Source organism: Perna viridis, chromosome 7 (assembly GCF_037379345.1).
Source record: "Perna viridis isolate PV_CMFRI_1.1 ecotype Kerala chromosome 7, ASM3737934v1, whole genome shotgun sequence".
In the NCBI taxonomy this organism is placed as follows: Eukaryota; Metazoa; Mollusca; class Bivalvia; order Mytilida; family Mytilidae; genus Perna; species Perna viridis.
Genome location: NC_142451.1, coordinates 13,932,064 through 13,951,814, shown reverse-complemented (window position 1 = coordinate 13,951,814; position 19,751 = coordinate 13,932,064). Strand labels below are relative to the sequence as shown.

Genomic DNA, 19,751 nt, shown 5'->3' with positions numbered 1-19,751 from the left:
AGTGTATTAACACCAACCCTTTTCTCTTACAAAAAAGATATAGGGACACAGCTTGATACAACTTTAGAAGCCAAACATGGAACAGTTGGGGGAAGTATGTACATATCATTCAGGCTGGATACAGCTCTGAAATTTTAATGTGATCACATATCAACAAAAGATAAGAATCTGACTAGTTTTTCATTTCCAGTTACAACCCCTAAAATCCCAGCCATCTTTTTGAGATATGGATTTCAAAGAACTGTATCCACTTAGTGTCCTGACATAATAATGCTTATTTCTGTCCCTAATTCATAAGCTGTTCAACCCATCCCAACCTTCCTTTTGCAATTTGGCACTTTGTAGTGCAATTTCAAAGAGATCTATAAACTCAAGTGGACCTCAATAACAGCATGGTATCTTCATACATTTTTTGTTTTGCCACTGTATAAAAACCATATTTTGAATTTGTGAATTTGACCTTTGACCTACTAACATAAAGATCTGCCACTCAAAGTGCATCAGTGCAAGTTTTATAAAAAAATATTATGTTATTTGGTTAAAATCAATAATGGATTAACTGCTATTGCCAATGGGTGAGAGGCAATATAGTAACTGAGAAATGCAACCTTAAATTTACACAACTAACAGAGTAAAGGCATCCAAGACAATAAAAACACACAGAACGATAATTCACTTCATGATCACAAGACACTAAATTTTTTTCTTTTATTCAGCTGAGATTTCAGTACAGTCATTTAACGGTTGGATTTAGCAACACGTTCCAACTCATCCTTCTTCTTGATGGCATGGGAGTTGGAGGAACCCTAAAAATAAAGAGAAACACATGTAGTTGCTCTGACCTCATTTAAAATAATTGTTTAGACATTGTCATTCTTAACAGACAAAAATTTACTAAAATAAACATGCAGTAAAACTAAAATTTTCTTTAGATTCTATCAATACAACTGTGTTCCACGTAACTTACTTGTACTCAAAGCATTCCTAAAGTGAATATTGCTTACATACATACATGTATGTATATACTTAGGCTACGGAAACAGTCAAAAATACCGGTCATAGACTGACAAATTTTGCTAACGACCGATCACCATTTTCCAATATCAGACATAAAAATTGTTAACCCTTTAAATTACAGTCTCCATGGTTTAGTTAGTGTCTAAGCATCCTGTCTACCAGTCTCCTTATTGTTTATTGAAATTAAATGATAGGTGTGCGTCAATATTAGCCAATGTGCAGCCACCTGTGACTGTGATTTACCTGTAACTGATTACTTGATTGCATAATTAAATTAAAGGTATATGTACAGCACCATTAATAGAACGTCCATGTGTGGACGAAGCTGACCTTATTTACTTGTTCTGATATTTTGCAATAGACATAGCATGTGATGAAATAACACAAATTGCAATATTTATCTGTTAAAGACCAAATACAAACATCTTATTTATTCTGCCCAAGTTTGATAAAATGACCAACATGTGCTGTCAAAATTTCCGAAGCCTTGGTATATACATACAACAACGAGTTTTATCAATTACCTTAGCAGCGTTGATCAGTTCATCTGCCAAACATTCAGCAATAGTTTTGATGTTTCTGAATGAAGTGTCTCTTGCACCAGTGCACAACAACCAGATAGCCTGGTTTACTCTTCTCAGAGGTGACACGTCAACGGCCTGTCTTCTGACTGTGCCGGCACGACCAATTCTGGTTGAGTCTTCTCTAGGACCACTGTTGATGATGGCATTAACCAACACTTGTAATGGGTTCTGAAAATTTAAGATTAAATCTAAAATGATACAAAAACAAACGTGTCCCCATATTTTTTGTTGTTGGTATCTTTCAATCAAATGAAATTGATCAGAAGAATCATAAAGATGGGGTGTCACTTCTATTATTGGCAATACTTACAGGTCCTAATCTAGAGGGAAAATGAGCAAAAAACTTTTCGTCAATCATGTCTATATTAAACCCTGAGACCTTGGACCTACAATAATCTGAACCCCTGTTAAAATGTCATCATTTTTTTTGGTTAATGCAGAAAATACTGAAAAGAAGTTGATCAAGTATTTAGTGATGGACGGAAGAGAAGATGTTAATAGTTCAGAACAAGTTGAGCACTAACTTGGAACTCTGTCTCAATCATACAGTCATAAGAGAGGGCAAGTTCATATCATCATAACTACAACATCATCTTAATTCACAAATTTTATTTCAGTGTTTTGATAATTTAAATTCTTTCATTTAGGTGACAAGCCTTTTTAGTAAATACTTTATTTATAACATCCAGGGGCAAGTCAAAATTCTGAAAGTCAAAAAAGCATACAAACAAATCTAAATATTTTTGTTCTAAGACTATAACTGTTAAGATTGACGAAGAGTGCAGGTCACCAATATCAATTTCAGACTGCAATTATTTGTGTATGCACTTACTTATCATTTTGGTCTAAGCTTTCTGATCGAAACATTCCAAAATTTTGTGTAATACTATACATTCAAATTGGTAACATGTGTACAATATTTGAGCACAAATAAATCATTTGTATCATAGTTCAGAACAAGTTGAGCACTAACTTGGAACTGTGTCTCAATCATATAGTCATAAGAGAGGGCAAGTTCATGTCATCACAACTATGATATTTTAATGTAGTAGAGACAGCGTGCCAGCTTCAGCCCTTCAAATCTTATCACTTGTTTTAGCTTTTTTGCATGATCAGATGTACTTCAATGTGCTAATGATCAGCTGATTTCTCAATACATGGAAAGCCAAAAGCAGACCTGTTTGTGCTACACTGAAACAGAGCATAGTTTTAGCAGTCTTTATAAAATGAGTCATAAAATTTTGAAATTAGTGTCATTTAATCATGAATATCATGGAGAGTAGAACATAAATTGCATTCAAAAATACTACAGTGTAATAAAGGAGTGACTTTTATTCTATGTGATTGTCACAAATTTACCACAGGGGAAACCTAAAATTATCTTGTTGGTACACTATACCAAAGAAGAATTTAGGAAATAAAGGTGGCTAAATTAGTCAGTTTTTAATGTGAATACATAACATTAAAAAATTCTATGGATTGACATGGGCTAATTAAAACAGGAATAGAAATGGTGAAATGTAACGACAGCGCCAGCATAAAACCTTAACACAAAATAGTAAATACTTTCAGAGATCACGAAAATGTCTTCAACAAGTGTAAACACACCTTTAAGTAAGCTCTGAAAGGCCTAAATAGCACAAGTAATAAAATTCACAGTAGAAGAATGATGACACATGTCTAAAATAAACTACAAAGTTTAAAAATGATAAAAAGACACATTAATGACAAACATCTCCTGACAGAGGACATGCACAAGTCTGCAGTGGGGTAAAACTAGTTTCATAATGCCTTAACGTTCCCCTTTTAAGTGTAAAAATGAACTGAAACAACAAACAATAATACATCCAATTCTCTTCATGGAGTACCTCAACATACTAAAGTGTACAGACAAAATGAGATATTCAATTAAAAAATGCTCCTAGTTACTGAAAACTAGCAAAGAACATATTAAAAAAGAATGTTCAAATTTGTTGTTACCCTAAAAGCTATAAAAATACACTTAGTGTGCAAATCATGAAAATCAAAATATAAAATCAAATCTTCGTTTAGAAATAATCAGCATCTAATATCAGAGGATCACAAATAGGACATAAGCATACCAACACATTGGTTTCTATGGTTTTAAACTCCTTTTTATAATAGTTCAGACCAAGTTGAGCACTAACTTGGAACTGTATCTCAATCATACTTTAGTGTAAGAGAGGGCAAGTTCCTTTCATCATTACTTTATAAAATGAATTTACCAACCATTCCAATTTCCACATGGTAGAGCTTCCAATGCCTTGCATTTGTATCCGTTGAATTAGGTTTTTTTTGGGGGGTTAAGTTCTAGCTATCGTACCTAATATGTTGTTATCAAACTGACCAACAAAATGATCCATCTTTTGGGTTCAACATTCACTAGCCTCAGCCCTGAGGCTAATACATACAATGACTGGGTAGCAAAAGGCTCATTGTCAGTAACCTGATGATCTAGTCAATAATCCCAGTTAAAACTACTACAATGTGTTATTTGTGCAGAACTCCTTGATATTTTTCAGTGGTGTGGTCAGACCAGTGTGCCATAATAGGTTAAAAGTCGAAAAATGAATAACATGTTTTCTTTCTTTGGTTAAAAAAAAACCTAGTTCTAAATTCAACAAACCCCATGAATGTCTACTATAAATAAGCAAAGACGTCTAAATTACAAAACCCTTCTGACATCACTACCCTACTAAGTCTAAGACCAATAAATATTTACACTCCTCAGTGTTCTCTCAAGGCAAATATAATGTTGTACTTTTAGTAATTAATATTAGTTAGAATGCACTATGGGCACTGTGATCTTTAAAAAATTATGGAGAGAACACTGCTTCTACAGAAATTGTTAGGGACAAAATCATTTTTAAGAAAGAATCATAGTTCAGACCAAGTTGAGCACTAACTTGGAACTGTATCTCAATCATACTGTAGTGTAAGAGAGGGCAAGTTCCTTTCATCATTACTATGACCTAAAATTAGGGAATATTTCAGATTGCTAAGAAACCAACAATCACTTTGTATGTTACCATGAAAGTAACTAATACACAATGTCAAGCTGACATAAACATGATTAACCTTTTCCTATTAACAGTAGCAAAATTTCTACAATTCTTGTACTAATGTAGGAAAAGGTTTAAAGGATTGGGAATAAGTAGTAATACACATCAAAGGATATCAGTAACAAAGCATGCACATGCAGTCTTTGAATTTAGCCTTGGGTCCCTAAAATTATGTTCTTAGGACTTCCAAAAATTTTGGGGTGTTATTGTGTTGTTTATTTTTGGGTTCTTAGACATACATGTATCTAAATAGTCTGAATCGAATGAGTGTTTTTTGTTATGTAATTTCATTATAACAGGATATTCTTATTTCTAGACATAGATTCAGATGATTTAGGATTTAAAAAGAAATGTTTTCATATAATTTCAATTTTTTTTCGGGCCACTGAAAAATCATTCGGAGTTCCAATTTGTAACTTTGACAGTCTGAATGGCTTCTGTCTGAAAAAGTTACCTGTGAAGACTGACATGTTAAATCCTTAATACCCTCGCATTGGGATGCGCTATATTCTTAACAATTCCGAAACCTGTTGTAGGAATATGAGACACAATAATTATTTGGGTATTAGGCCCAATAGCTATCGTGTCTGGAGAGTTGAATAATACAACTTAATTAAAACTTTCAGATTTCTCTAGACTGAGTTTTCAATGGCTCCGCATTTCATTTACAATTTAATGAACAAATAATAGTTCAGACCAAGTTGAGCACTAACTTGGAACTGTATCTCAATCATACTTAAGTGTAAGAGAGGGCAAGTTCCTTTCATCATTACTAGAATCATGTGTTCATGCAAGCGATTTAACACGTTATTTTACATACAGTTAATGCATTTACCACTAAAAAAAAACAAAACAGACATCACCTATCACAGTTATAGACAAAAAAAAAGAAGAAGAGAACTTCTTAAATGTTCATGTAAAAAATTCTGAGCCAAGGAAGGTTTCATGACAAAAACTTTTTCAAGTTCAATCAATGAATAGTTATGAAGCTTCAACTCAATCCTTTAAATGAACTTTTTTCAGTTTCAACTCAATACTTTAAACGAAATTTTTTCAGTTTCAACTCAATACTTTAAATGAACTTTTTTCTAAAAAACCTGTAGTTGAAATGAAAAATACAATAATCTTTTTCAGTTATAAAAGACACAATATTCAATTACACTGAAAACTTTTGTAAAGACATTAAGAATATGGAATGATTCAATTTCAACTTTCAGATTTTTCTAGGCTGAGTTTTCAAAAGCTTTGCACAATCTACACTTCATTTGTAAGAATAATAGTTCAGACAAAGTTGAGCACTAACTTGGAACTGTATCTCAATCATACTGTAGTGTAAGAGAGGGCAAGTTCCTTTCATCATTACTAGAATCAAGTGTTCATGCAAGTGATTTCAAGCATTATATCACATACAGTACTTACAATAAGCAAATTTTTAGACACAAATTAAATTTTCAACAAAATTATTTCATACACTGATTTATTCCAAACCATCAGTAAACAAATAATTGACATGTTTACAATTTGCATGAAGAACATCGCTGGAGTAATCCCATTGTAAGAAGTTTAATCTGCTATCAACAACTTTCAAAATTTTCAAGTGAAAAAGAATATGTCCTAAACAATAAATTTAATGTTAATTTCAATATCAAAAGCTTTCATTCATCAGTTATACAGCAAACTACGATCCAAAAACCAAGCAAGAAGGACAATCAAACATTTAGAACCCCAATACATTAATTGTACAAGGCACAGAAATAGAATCATAGTTCAGCCCAAGTTGAGCACTAACTTGGAACTGTATCTCAATCATACTGTAGTGTAAGAGAGGGCAAGTTCCTTTCATCATTACTATGAAATTATTTAAATCAATTTGTGACTAAAGCTTTCAAAGTTCAAAGATTAAAGAGTAGCAAGCCTCCTGAATTACACACCAGAGGTCAAGCCTAAGTATAAAACTTTTTAAATAAGACCTCAAGGTTCTGCTTAAGTCAATATCTAGGACATTCCTTCATGAAATGTTTTCATTCATAGTTTTAATAATACATTAAATTAAGCACTGAAACATTGCTTAATGCATCTATATATGCACATAACACACAAGCACAAGTCAAACTAAGGAACAAAGGTTTTATAACTTCTATATAACATTAACAACAAAAATGTAACATACTTTAGAATAAATATACAGCTGTCAAAAACAAGATTTGAAGTCTGAAATTCATATAGTTCTGTTCCTAAATGTATAATGCAGTGCAAGCTAATGTTATTTAAAACTATGAATGAAAACATGTCATTAAGGATACTGACTTTAGCTTATCCTTAAGAAAAATTAAATGCCACACAATGTTCTCAGACTTGAACAAAGGTATGTCTAGATAGACACACAGTATGGCACAAGTAGTGTAATAAGACTGGCACAAATGAAATAACCTGTATTAATTTGACCTTCAAATACTAAAACCATAAAATCCGAGAAATGTGAACTAGTGAAGTTATGTAGTTCTCGATGAACTCACTATATAACAATTATAGAAAATATTACTTCATTAAATCTGTTTAAAAAATCCAGAAAATCAAACCATATAATCCATGTAGTTCAAAGTCGAGCTGTTAGTAATTCCATTAAAAAACAAAGTGCAACAGACATAAGGATCATTGTTTCACTTTACTCATTTAACATGAGTGTTAAATTTTTTCGTCCCCGTGCAGTTCCGGGTGTTAAAAGAATAGGCATGCAGCAGCGCTAAGCTTGTCGTAAAAGGCGACTAAACAGTGCTCAGAACCCTAGCAGGGGGCTAAGGCGCTCTGCCCACAGAGCAACTGGGATGTGTGCCCCAGGTGGTGGAATGGGGTACCCCTGGCGTGTTACATGCTGGGGTTGTCATGCTAATATACGGAAAACTTGACCGCAAACCATAGTGGTACACCGTGTTGGGAAAGATGCCAAGTTCCTCGCACGTTAAAGAACCCTACTGTGGTATTCTCCCGGAGTAGGAACCATAGGGCTCCGCCACAGGAGGTGAAATTGCCTGACCCTACCCATCTCTCCCTATTTCCAGTGGCAATCAAAATTTGTCGACCCCATTGTCCTTGTGTCCCATCCCTTTTTCATTTCATCATCATTTCATGTTCACTTTATCATCAATTTCATGTTCATATTCTGAATAAAGCTGAAATATTGCTGCTCGGACGTTAAATCCCAACAAACAAACAAACATAATTTTTTTTCATGCAACTTTTAACTGCAGTCCCTAGCTGTAAATTTCATCTACACTCTTCATAGTTCAGACCAAGTTGAGCACTAACTTGGAACTGTGTCTCAATCATACTTTAGTGTAAGAGAGGGCAAGTTCCTTTCATCATTACTATGATCAAGAGTTCACAGACTATGTATGAGCTGACTCGAGGATATGAAAACTGACACATCATAAGTGGTCTTGTCAGTCATAGGTAACATCTCTACTGCAAAATTGACAAATTTTGCCTGTTCTGAACAAATAATGCAAAATTATGTCAGTCAGGACTGACCATTTTTCACAAACTCTGCTGACTGTCAAAAACACACAATAGTCAATTTCTACTACAGAAAGAGGAAGCAATGTTAGGGATTGTAAATTTTAGAAATCATCTGCATTCAACAGGAAAGTCTGGACATAATAGTGTCTTTCCCACAGCTAAAATGAATTCAACCTCCAACATTTAAGAAATTTGCAACATGCAACAGGAAATGAGATTTCTAAAGCCTTAGCTGTTTTGCTGATTGATTCAATAGTAATGGTCAAATGATTCGACTATTTTAATCAGGAATCAGTTATCGACTGTTCTGTTATACATTTGGTCCTGAAAACTTATAGCTAATAAAGCATTTCAAAAAGACTTTGAATAGACTGATGACAAGAAGTGTGAAGGTCAGACACTGGTCATGTACATGTAGTTTCAATTTAAAAAATATTCTACACCACAAATAGCCATACAAACAAAATTACCACCGAATTTTTGTGTTTGGAAAAACTTCATCAATTTATATCCATAATCACATCTGACTATTTTCAATAATCATGTTAAATTTTTTTTTTCAACACAGGGCTATACCCAACCCTGTGAAATAATATTCAAAAGATGATGAAATGTTATGTTAAAACACACAACATGCAGACTTTCTTACCCCTTTCTGATGAAAATAGTAAGGTTCAACTAAAATAATGCTAATTTGAGATATAAAGTTCATATTTTCGTCCTAAAAAGCTGATTTTATGGACAAAAACCACTCATATCATACATGATAATCATCAAAATGACCATTGGGTCAGCTTTTTCTTAGCTGAAGCATCATAATTTTCTTCATAATTACATTTGGACATTGTTACTTATTATGGCTATTTTGAAACAAGAAATGACCATTTTGTACAATAGTTTCAGAGCCAAATAAAAAGACAAACAATAAAAATCAGGAAATCCAAAAATTTTTGTAAAGTTTGCCAAATCGTATGGAATCTGAAAAAAAAAAAACCAACCATGTGAGCAAAAGATGGCTGGGTAAATCACGAGTTCATAAGGGTAGGCAACTCTGGATATATATACTAGTATATTTAACAGTCCTTTCTCCACAATTTTTGCATAACTTTAACTGCGGTCACTAGCTGTAATTTTATCTACACAATTCATAGTTCAGACCAAGTTGAGCACTAACTTGGAACTGTATCTCAATCATGCTTAAGTGTAAGAGAGGGCAAGTTCCTTTCATCATCACTATGAAATACCTTAACAATTGAAATATACATTCAACAAAGAAATCAAAAACTTAAGTTAAAGAATGCATAGTATTGAAACTAATAGCATGGCAAATAAAGTTTACCCCTAAAGAATAAGGAATGCAGATAGAAATCCATGTGGAAAGGGGACCTAAATAAACCATTTTTTTTTATTAATTAAATTTTCCCATTTCAATTACTCTCATTAATTGAACAACCTACCTCTCCTGTCAACAGATGAATTATGTCAAAAGCATGTTTTACAATTCTCATGGCCAACAGCTTCTTGCCATTGTTTCTCCCATGCATCATCAGAGAACAGACAAGTCTTTCTACAATAGGACATTGGGCCTTTCTGAAACGTTTCATCTGATATCTTCCAGCTGAATGGGGTAGATATTTAGCATATTTCTCTTTGACTGCAATGTAATCCTAAAATAAATGCAATTTCTTCTAAAAAAATGATACTAGTGTTAAGTATACTGTTTCTAAATTTCATTTAGTTCCAAGTAAAGTATGACCAACAAATTACATGAAAAATATACTAAGAAAACGGGCAAAAGACCATATTCAAGCTACTTTGGTTTAAAATTTAGAAAGTTGTTTTAAAAAGAGAGAAAAAAAGTTACACATCTTATGGTTCTAACTATCCCCCCACTCTTACAAGAAGTTGACATTGGACAGCATCAAAAATCACTTACAATTTATGACCCCTCTGTATAAAGCCACATAACAAATTTGAAATCAATCCATCTACTGTGAGAAGATAATTGTAAATGGGAATCCAAAATACCACTCATTTGTTGAGTGGGGGTATACACTATTAACTACATAACCTTCTTCACTTACAGTTAAACTGATGTCACTGACTTGAACATCATCTGATGACCATTTACCAAACAATTTTATTTCAGGTAGTTCAGCAACTGTTGTCGCTGGCTCATCCCAAGTTTCAGTCATTTTAAACTTTTACCTGCAAACAAAAAAATGTGTAGTAAGCAAAAATGGACAGACCTGGCAAAATCATTTTTCAACCTGTCAGACATTTGGTCTGGCAATCTAACAAATTCTGCTGGACTGAAAAAAAGCAGCCATGGACGGCCAACTTTCCATGCTGGATTAATACTCCTCATATTCCTGTTGACAAGCTTTAAGCTCTGCATCTGTAAGCTTCCTTTTTAAGGGCTTTCCCGGGATGGTATCCTTATTATATACTAATGGCGGAATAATTTCTCTGATCCAATTTAAATTTGCCTCGATTTGGACACCATCTTTAAACCGGAAGTTCCGGATGAGGTATGTCTGATTAAAAAAAAACATACCAGACATCTGGTTCAGAAATCACGCATATTTTACAGGACCAGTGGCTAAAAGTACCATTCATCAGGGGTCACGCTGGGCTTCGCCAATGTCGCAATTTGCGATTTTTTTATTTTATCTGGCAACAGAAATAGCCAGTTGGCGATTTTCTTGGCGCCTAGGTTTTGTACATTAAAATGGACAGGAAGTTTATCAGCAACGGATATACACTCTAATTTTGTGTTGACACGTGGTCAGAGTTAATTGACTATGACCAAGTTACGACTGAAGGGAATTCAAGGTAATTAGACCAGACAACCGTGACTGACAATATCCTCATGGGAGGTGTCAATCAAATGTTAATACATTATTGAGCCAATCAAAACTCTCACCATCTGGTCAAGTTAATATATTATTGAGCCAATCAAAACTCTCACCATCTGGTCAAAAGTAAACATTGTTAAGGCCATGTGCACGTGGCTACACACAAGTTTCACATCCCTGTGTTTAACCATGTAATACATCCAGAAACAGACTTACCTAATAACAGAATAAATTAAATCCAATTAACAATGATTATCCCATCAGGAAGTGTCAATACTTCGAAATGAAAGAATTAGTAAAAGAAAATGGATGACATTTGTTTACACTTTTGCCATGTGACTTTTTTGGCAGGAAAAGTGGGAAACAAATAGAATGGGGATTCCCAAAATCTTATTAAAGAAATGCTATTCAGATATCAAGATAATTAAACAGGTCCATGGTACAAAATGTAGTTTGATAGAAATTTTATCACTTGAGAAAAAGAATCAAGTTGTTAAAAATAAAAAAAATAAATTATATTGTATTAGATAAATTAGCCCATAAAGGACAAAGGTATACATGTTTTAAAATCATTGACTATATGAGAAAAGTAATATAGTCTTTGATATAAGTAAAAAACCTGTTTCTGGAGTAGTACTTTTTTATTATATGCATATGAAAGTGACAGACTAAAGCAAAAAACCTGCTTTATACATGCATCGAGTGAATCTTGGGTACATGTATGTCATGAATGGAGAGGCTATTTTGATGAATTGACAAAGATAATTTATCAGTGGACTTATACTGTCTTTTTTTTGTTTTTTTATTACAAAAAGTGTTATTTTTTTTTGGCACCCTTTGGCTCTAATTTCTGAAAACTGGCGACAAAAAATGACAGCTGGCAATTTTTCTGGTGACAGAATTTTGGAAGCCAGAGCAGCCCCTGAGTCGTGTCTGACGAATTTCACCATGACTAAATGGACAAGGATAATGGAAATGCACTGTTTAATAGGCATTTTCAGTGAAAACAAATTTCTGTAAGACAGTCAGTCAGTGAAAAATGCTCGATGTCCACTGCCACTCAGGAAGCTGGTTTCAGTATTTTTGCTAGATTTTTTATATCATTTCTGGTTGTTAAAGGTCACGACAGGACAAAACAGTATGCAAATAACTTTTGGATAAAACTTTTGGAAAGGTAGGGTAGCAGACACGTAATTTATCAGCGGAATTTTGAAATATTTTGTTAGATACCGGTTTTAAAAATCATTTCTGCTCCATTCTGTTCCAAAAGTAACAAGCTCCGACTACTCTTTATTATGGTTCAAAATGTCAACAAAACAGGGTCTCTCGTGGAAAATTATCGAAACTTCAGTAATAAATGTAATTTTTGTAGCAAATTTGGTATCAGCATACAGGAAAATGATTCTAGAATCAAACTAGGTAGGTGTGACATGCACAATTTCAACTTGAAAGTCATTACAAGCGTTTGAAGGGCGATACTCCGCAGTACCGCTAAATCTCCAACTTTTTGTATGGCACATCGTTCTGACCCCAACCTGACATATCAATATCCAAATAAAAAAGTGGGTTGCAGGGTCTGAGGAAATTCGGACTACATGAGACGATGAGTCAATTTATATTAGCCCTTGGCTTCAGGCTAGTTTCTAAAGGTGAGCACTACTAATGATTAAGAAGTACACGATTCATCTGCTACAAAATATGTTGAAAATTTTCTGTTTGGCGAAAATTGGCCAGATCCATTGTACAAATTTCAATTGAACCTTTGAGATGATAGTCCATAGACATCAGCTAAGTTCTTGGCCCGAGACTGAAAATATTGACCAACTATGCTCTGTAGACTGTAACAACTGATACTACTACAAGCACACCACACGCAACACTCGAAAATATCACAGGAATTAATCATCATGGTTATTTGATACAATAAATACTACTTGGTTTCAAGTCGTAAATATACACATTATTTAACAAATGCAACAGTCAGACTAGCCACTCTTCGGCGATTACTCAAACACCTGTATGTAACCTATACAAAGGCCTTTCAGAACTATGACTTTTATTGTGGAAACCAAGAAAATATCGCAGAAAATTGCAAACTTCTGGGACTTAACATTTTCATGCTGCTTACCCCGTGGGTGAGCGGAAGTGGAAAAGACCGGAACGGGGTTTACACGTGTGGAAGAAGGGTGTGTACAATAAAAGTTAACACAATGTCGGATGTTTCCGCCTCTTTTATTTCTTTGTATAATAAGTATAATATTATTAAACAGTTTAGTCAAAGAACCAAATTATTAAATACCCTGACCCACAGACACTTTGATCTAGGGGGTTTTATTGCTTCTACCACTGCTGGAGTAGGTAGTCGTTGAGTATTTTGTATATCATTGTTTTTTTTTTAAATTCATATTTATATAGCATCATCAATGAATATTTATCTGAAATTTCCAAAGATGATATTTTTTGCAAGGACTTAAGGAAACAAGAAACGTGTAAAGAAATTGGTGAAATGTAGTTAGAATTATCTCCCCTTTCTCAGTTTTGACCGTAATAAACCAGGTTTAATCCACTATTTCCATTCTGTTTCTTGCCTTGATATACGGACTTTCCTTTTGAATACTCCTTTTGACTTTTACCGGGTTAGAGTTCGGTAATTTTGTTATTATTTCATTCATATGATAATGTAAATGAGTAATCAAGGGAACCAAGATTCTAGCAAGAATTTAAAGAATGTTTCCCAGGGACAAAGACCAGACATGAAAAAAACAGACAAACACAACAAAGAACATTTAATAAATAAAATAATACATACAAAGTAACAAAATTGAATGAGCAACTTGGACTCCTGTAAAAAACTGGGAGCATGGACAAGATGCACCGGTAGGGTAAGTGTCCTCTGCTTTTCTAAAAACACCTGCCGAGTTGCTCATAAAAGTCAAGTCCGGGGTAGACGAAAGAGGAAAGGAAAACAATGACACTATGAACAAAATCAGTTTTCATGATGCAGATGGATACGCCGTAACGATACACGAGTTCATGATGATGATCATAAAACTTTTATAGTGATGACTTCAATCTTGTAGCAACATAACCCTGTTCCACCTAATTGTAAGAAGTCTAACGCGATACAAAAAGTCTGTGTAGTTACGACAAGCTCTGGCATAATGTATGAGTTGTGATATGAAAACTCAATACGCAGGTGATGAAGGGATGTTGCTACAGATGAATGGAAATTTGACAATACTGAATGAAAAGTCATCACGTTTGTCGTATAGTTTGGTCAATAGTTTTCCTATTCCATCGATCTCCAAGTCTAGGTCAAGATAAGAGGCTGACATTACAGTGTCCGCATATAATATCCTTTATCTCAAGTTCTTTGATGATAGATGTAATGTATCAAATTCTCGTAACTAGGATTGCTTAACGATAATACTTCATCTATACAGTGAAAACTGAAATTATAGGACCTGACTAAACGATATTCTTTCTTTCAGATCAGGTAGGCTATAAAGTCAGCCTCACAAGAGTGAAGGAGAAGGGAAAACGTTTTGTACTGAATGACTTTTTTTATTCAAGACGACTAAAAGAAGTTTACACTTAACAAATCATTTCTACAAAAAAAGGGAATCCGAAGGTAAATATTTTTCCTGCAAATAGGAATAACGTTTGTCAAAAAATTTCGATGTTATTGTATAACAATATAGTTAGATGACACACTCAGCATATCGGAAAAAAATGGCCATGTGAGCTACTTGATCTATTGCAACCAAACTTATGTCAATGTTCCTTGGGGTATCCTGCATAGAACTGATGTGGGGATTTTTGATCCGTCGAAAAACATGGCCGCCTTCACTAAAAATAGAATATAGGGATTAGACAATAGTTTTTCGCATATATCACAAAAATCGTTAGACATAGTCAAATTCTGACAGAGTAAAAGCGTTCAGCATGATGAGATCTATCTGTGGTCAAATTTTCATTTTAATCTGTAAAGCCATCTTGGAGTTATTGTCCTTTTTCGACATTTTTTGGCTGTTTTGAATGATATTTCTTTCAAAAATCTTCTCCTCTTACACTACGTGACCAAGCTTGGCATGAATGTTCCTTGGGGTATCCTACATAGAACTGATGTGGGGATTTTTGATCTGTTGAAGAACATGGCCACCACTATTAAAAATTGAACAAAGAGGTTAGACAGTAGTTTTTAGCATTTATCTCCAAAACCGTTAGGTTTAGCAAAATTAGTTCAATTGCCGAAATGACCCTTATTATAAGGCCTTCAAAAGTCTTCATGGATCAAGGTTGTCAGGCGACTCCTTGTAAGAGTTATTGCCCTTGAAAGATGAAAAATGACTTTTTAACAGTTTTCAGCCAATATCTTAAAAAAATAGAATAGACAGAAAGAAAATTTCAATCGCTGAAATGATCCTTATGATAGTCCTACCAAAGTCTTCTTGAGTCAAAAACTTCTTGTTAAATTTATTACCCTTGAAAGACAAACTTTAACCAGGTGAACGATTCAGGCTCCTGGGAGCCTCTTGTTCATTATTATCTATGGTTTTGTTTCTATTTCTTTCTACAGAAAATCAAGAGGTAACCATCCCATGTCGCATGGATACACTATAATTAGATGTACTGGGACATAGGTTACTGTTATCTCTTCATTTCAAATGTCTGGATAAATGAAGTGTTAATTACGGAGCCCTGATAGGGACATTCAAAGTTAAAAATAATATTTTGTGCTCAACAAAAAAAAATATTGTGCACATGATATGGTTATTTTGTGCGCGAAATATATTTTTTGTGTGTGCACACAATATTATTTGTTTCTTTGTATGCCGCTATCATATGAAAACACAGAAAATCTACAGTTAAAAAGTAGACGTTAAACAATTTCTTAACATGATGTATTTGCAATTTACTCCCATCGTTCTTCAATAATATAATTCTTTATTGTAAATTTAGATATGCTGTATACGTATTTTAAAGAATAACCTCTCATCAGTAGTATTAGAATAAAATATTTAGGACGAACTAAATCTAAAAAATAATTGTATACAAAAATTAATAGATCCTTTGTGCTAACAGTGGGGTAGTCGATAAGCATGCGTAGAGCATGCTCAATGTACACTTCTGCGAGGAAAATTGTTTTGTGCTACTCAAGCCCTACCACGCGGAAGTGTATATTGAGCATGCTCACCAACTTACCACAAAAGGGTCTATTGTACACAAGAAGTACTCCAAAAGTATAGGAAGCCAAATCCATCACCGATATGTTGTACCACGCGCAAAAATTTGATTAAAATACACGATCTGACATGTGCCAAGTCAAGGGTAGCGTAATTAAAGATTTAATTTTAATCATATTGCACGTGTAATACAAAGAATGAAATATCAATAAACACGTTTCAGGTATTTTGAAATTTGTAATATTGCAAATTTTGATAAACAAAATAAATGAAATCTGATATGATTTATCAAGTAATGAGTTATTCATTGATTAAGGAATTACATGAGAGCGGAAAGTATTTTCTTCTATCGAAAACATAAATATAAAATTGAAAATATGCATATTGAATATTATCATGTTAGTATTCGTTGGCAGTATTGGAATCGGCAATCAGGTGGTGGGGAGAAATATAGTCGACCTGAAACACTATGCTATACGATATGTCCGTAGAAAGATTGGGTTGTCTATTTGTTGGACCCGAACCCACAGCTGCCATATAAGCGGTCGAGAAATCTTGTATCAATTTCAGTAAATACAAAAATGAAGCCATTTGTGACCTACACCAAAGAAACATTACATTCTGGTTTCGATTAAAAAATCCAGAAGTGGGTGCTTTGTCATATACCAAGAACCGATGTATCATCCAAATTTCCCGGTACCAGTGACCTAATTGACAAAACATTTACCAATCGAATGAATAGTCCGTATATTTATTATTTGATGTGTGATATTGAAGTTGAACAGCTGTTACAGTAAGTTTATCCTGATACTTATTACGATCAATATCCAATTGTAAAGTCATGTTAAATCAACAATACAAAATATACTGTATGATTCATGCATCTAATATGGACCACCGAGTTCCGGGCAATTGTAAACCAAAATATTATGTTTCTTTTTTGGAAATTTTGACTTATTTCAGCACGTACACCAACAAGATTGAGTTCTGATGAACGAAACCTCTACAAGGTAACGTTAAATTTAATGAAAAATTACTAGAATTTCCTTTCAGAGGTAGGATGCATATTTAGTATTTAGTAGGAGGTGTAAAGTTTGAGAAATCCAAGGATTCTTTGTTTATTTGTTTTAATGATTGTATTGTTTAAAAGTTTCTTTGTTTTGTAACTGTCAAACACTTAAAATTCCATTTTTTTTTTGTCATGCAGGCGACCTCTTATATCAAAGTCTGGAAAAGGGTGGTACTATACAATGTACATGTATAGGACAGTTGGAATATACAGATTATAATGTCAATACTGGTGGTCACACTACACAAAGTGTACACTTCCTAAGTGTTTTCTACTTTATAAGCAGACACGGATTCATAGGTGATGGGGCGGATCCGGCGGAAGCCCCCATCCCTGAAATTGGGAATTCATTTTTATAAAAAAAAAAATCTTAATTTTTTCACCAATTCTATCCCCAAAAATTATCTTACCTCGCTTCGCTCGGCCTTTCATTCTATTTACGCAATTTTAACCCGAAATACAGGATTCGCCCTGATAAGCTTACCAATGATACAGGATTCGCTCTGATAAGCTTACCAATGAATATGTTATTTTAATTGTACACAAATCTCTTTTCTGTTTGCAGGTATGACATCCTATATTGGTAATGACGTCAAATTCGACGCGTCCCCCACATATCGTACCACCTTTAGGGCTATCTGAAACAGAGAGGGATAAATATCTGCTTATTGGTACGTTTCTAAGTGTTTTGATAGTTTTTGGTGTGATCGTTGCTGTGATGCACAAAAAGTGCCGCGACACGATGGTACGAACTAAAGGATGGATCATATCGAAAACTGTTCGACACAGACCGCACACGTCCCGTTCAGTTACTGCTAGACCAGCGATATCAGCAGAAATGACGTTCAGAGATCCGTCTAGTCCAGTTTTCAGCAAAGAAATAAACCCTCCTGTTCTATTTCATCTAGGAAGTAGTAGTGAATCACTGACAGGAAAATCAAGAAGTTCTAATAGACGAGAAAACAATTCTAATATATCTGTTATATCACGTGGTCAGTGTACACCAAAGAGTTCTCATTCTATTCAAGCGTGTAGTTTCGACAAAGATGTTAATGATAACATATTGTGTAACTCGTCAAGTCTAGTAAAAGCTGACAGAAATAGTCTTATTAAAGTTTTGCCACCTGAAAATATAGAGAATATGATACCAAGCAGTTCGTCTCATACTCAGACATCCAGTAAAGACGTAAGACCAAAACTGAGGCGCAGCTCAACTGTAGTCGACAAACTGAATTATATGCAAGGATATGTACCTTCAAACAGAGATGATGATTTTACTGTGATTACATTGTCAGATGATTCTGAACATGAAATTAAAAACTTAGATATAACACACCGGCGTTACCATAGTGATGACAGTCTAAGTGGTGCCGAACGAACATCGGATACTTCTTCCAAAATACGCCAGCATAGTGGAGTAGATAATCCGGCATTTTACTTACGGAATAAACTTTTGTCTAAATCACTCTCAGATATCCATAAAATGCATTCGTCAGATGAACAAAGTAGTTCTGAGTACGCTTATTCAACTCGAGACCAAAGACCACTGAACCCAAATGATCATGTCGTGGTTGCGGAAATTCATACGCCACTTAAGATCAGAAGAACAGAGCAACTTTACAGGAAAAGAGACACAAAACGGGTTAATGATCGAGCCATTAAATGTAAAAGTTATCCAATGAAGTCCTTTGACAGAGAAAGCCAGGAATTATACAATAGATTAATGCGAGAAAGAATCCAAGAAATGTTGTTTTCGGACTCCTCTGCCTCATCTGTCAAGAGCGATCAGACGTTCGTAAGAAATGCGCGTAAAAAGAGACGTAAAACAAAGCAACCTCACTGAGCACTGATTAATTGTAAAGAACATCTTTTCCGGGAGTCTTTCAATATGCCAAAACAATGGGATCACAAAAAGATTAATGAGCTAGTGTTATAAGGCCTCGCTCCATACCCATTGTTTGTTGCTTTAAGTTACGTTGTTTAGTCGAAAATTTTAAACAATTACATCAAAACTGTAAATAATCTTATATAGACATTTTTTTTTACTTCGAAGCTGTGATTACTACATGTGATAGTGTTAGCAAATAGCTAGTACATTTATATTTTAAAGCTAGGGATGTTAGTACTGACATGTTTTCGTACTTCTGGGCTGCCCTTCCTGCGTTACATTTATAACGTTTTCTTCATTGTATTATTACTTCCGGTTGTGAATCAAATATATGAGTTTCGAGAACTGACAATTAACGCTTGATCGAGAGAACTTACAAGATACTGGCCGTAGAAGTTACAATCGTTGCGTCTTTCACAAGGTCACCTTGTGATGTTGTCTTTCAGAGAATAATTCAATCCAATATACTCAGCAATAGTTGATATTTATTTCGGCGCTGGCGCCTGATTGTTATAGTTCCATTTCTTGAATAAAATTATTTAGTTGCAAA

The 19,751-nt window shown here is 34.2% G+C and overlaps 2 protein-coding genes across 2 annotated transcripts; one reads left to right on the top strand and one right to left on the bottom strand.

The window, feature by feature from the left end:
* Positions 1-694: 694 nt before the first annotated feature.
* On the bottom strand, positions 695-13,241 carry LOC148611414 (small ribosomal subunit protein uS7). Its single transcript, XM_088591983.1, has 5 exons — positions 13,187-13,241; positions 10,285-10,408; positions 9,658-9,867; positions 1,542-1,769; positions 695-806 (listed from the first exon to the last, which is right to left on the bottom strand). The coding sequence occupies exons 2-5, from the start codon at positions 10,393-10,395 to the stop codon at positions 738-740; spliced, it is 618 nt and encodes a 205-aa protein (XP_088448109.1). The 5' UTR covers positions 10,396-10,408; positions 13,187-13,241; the 3' UTR covers positions 695-737.
* Positions 13,242-17,079: 3,838 nt separating this feature from the next.
* Positions 17,080-19,751, top strand: LOC148611413 (uncharacterized). Its single transcript, XM_088591982.1, has 2 exons — positions 17,080-17,254; positions 17,879-19,751. The coding sequence occupies exon 2, from the start codon at positions 17,900-17,902 to the stop codon at positions 19,154-19,156; it is 1,257 nt and encodes a 418-aa protein (XP_088448108.1). The 5' UTR covers positions 17,080-17,254; positions 17,879-17,899; the 3' UTR covers positions 19,157-19,751.

Bases quoted from the DNA above. Each gene is read 5' to 3' on its own strand.
- LOC148611414 (XM_088591983.1), bottom strand. From the start codon at position 10,395: ATGACTGAAACTTGGGATGAGCCAGCGACAACAGTTGCTGAACTACCT. The intron at 9,868-10,284 runs GTAAGTGAAGAA...CATTTATTTTAG, and splicing joins TCAGTGACATCAGTTTAACT to GATTACATTGCAGTCAAAGA. The intron at 807-1,541 runs GTAATTGATAAA...CTTTATTTTTAG, and splicing joins AACTGATCAACGCTGCTAAG to GGTTCCTCCAACTCCCATGC.
- LOC148611413 (XM_088591982.1), top strand. From the start codon at position 17,900: ATGACGTCAAATTCGACGCGTCCCCCACATATCGTACCACCTTTAGGG.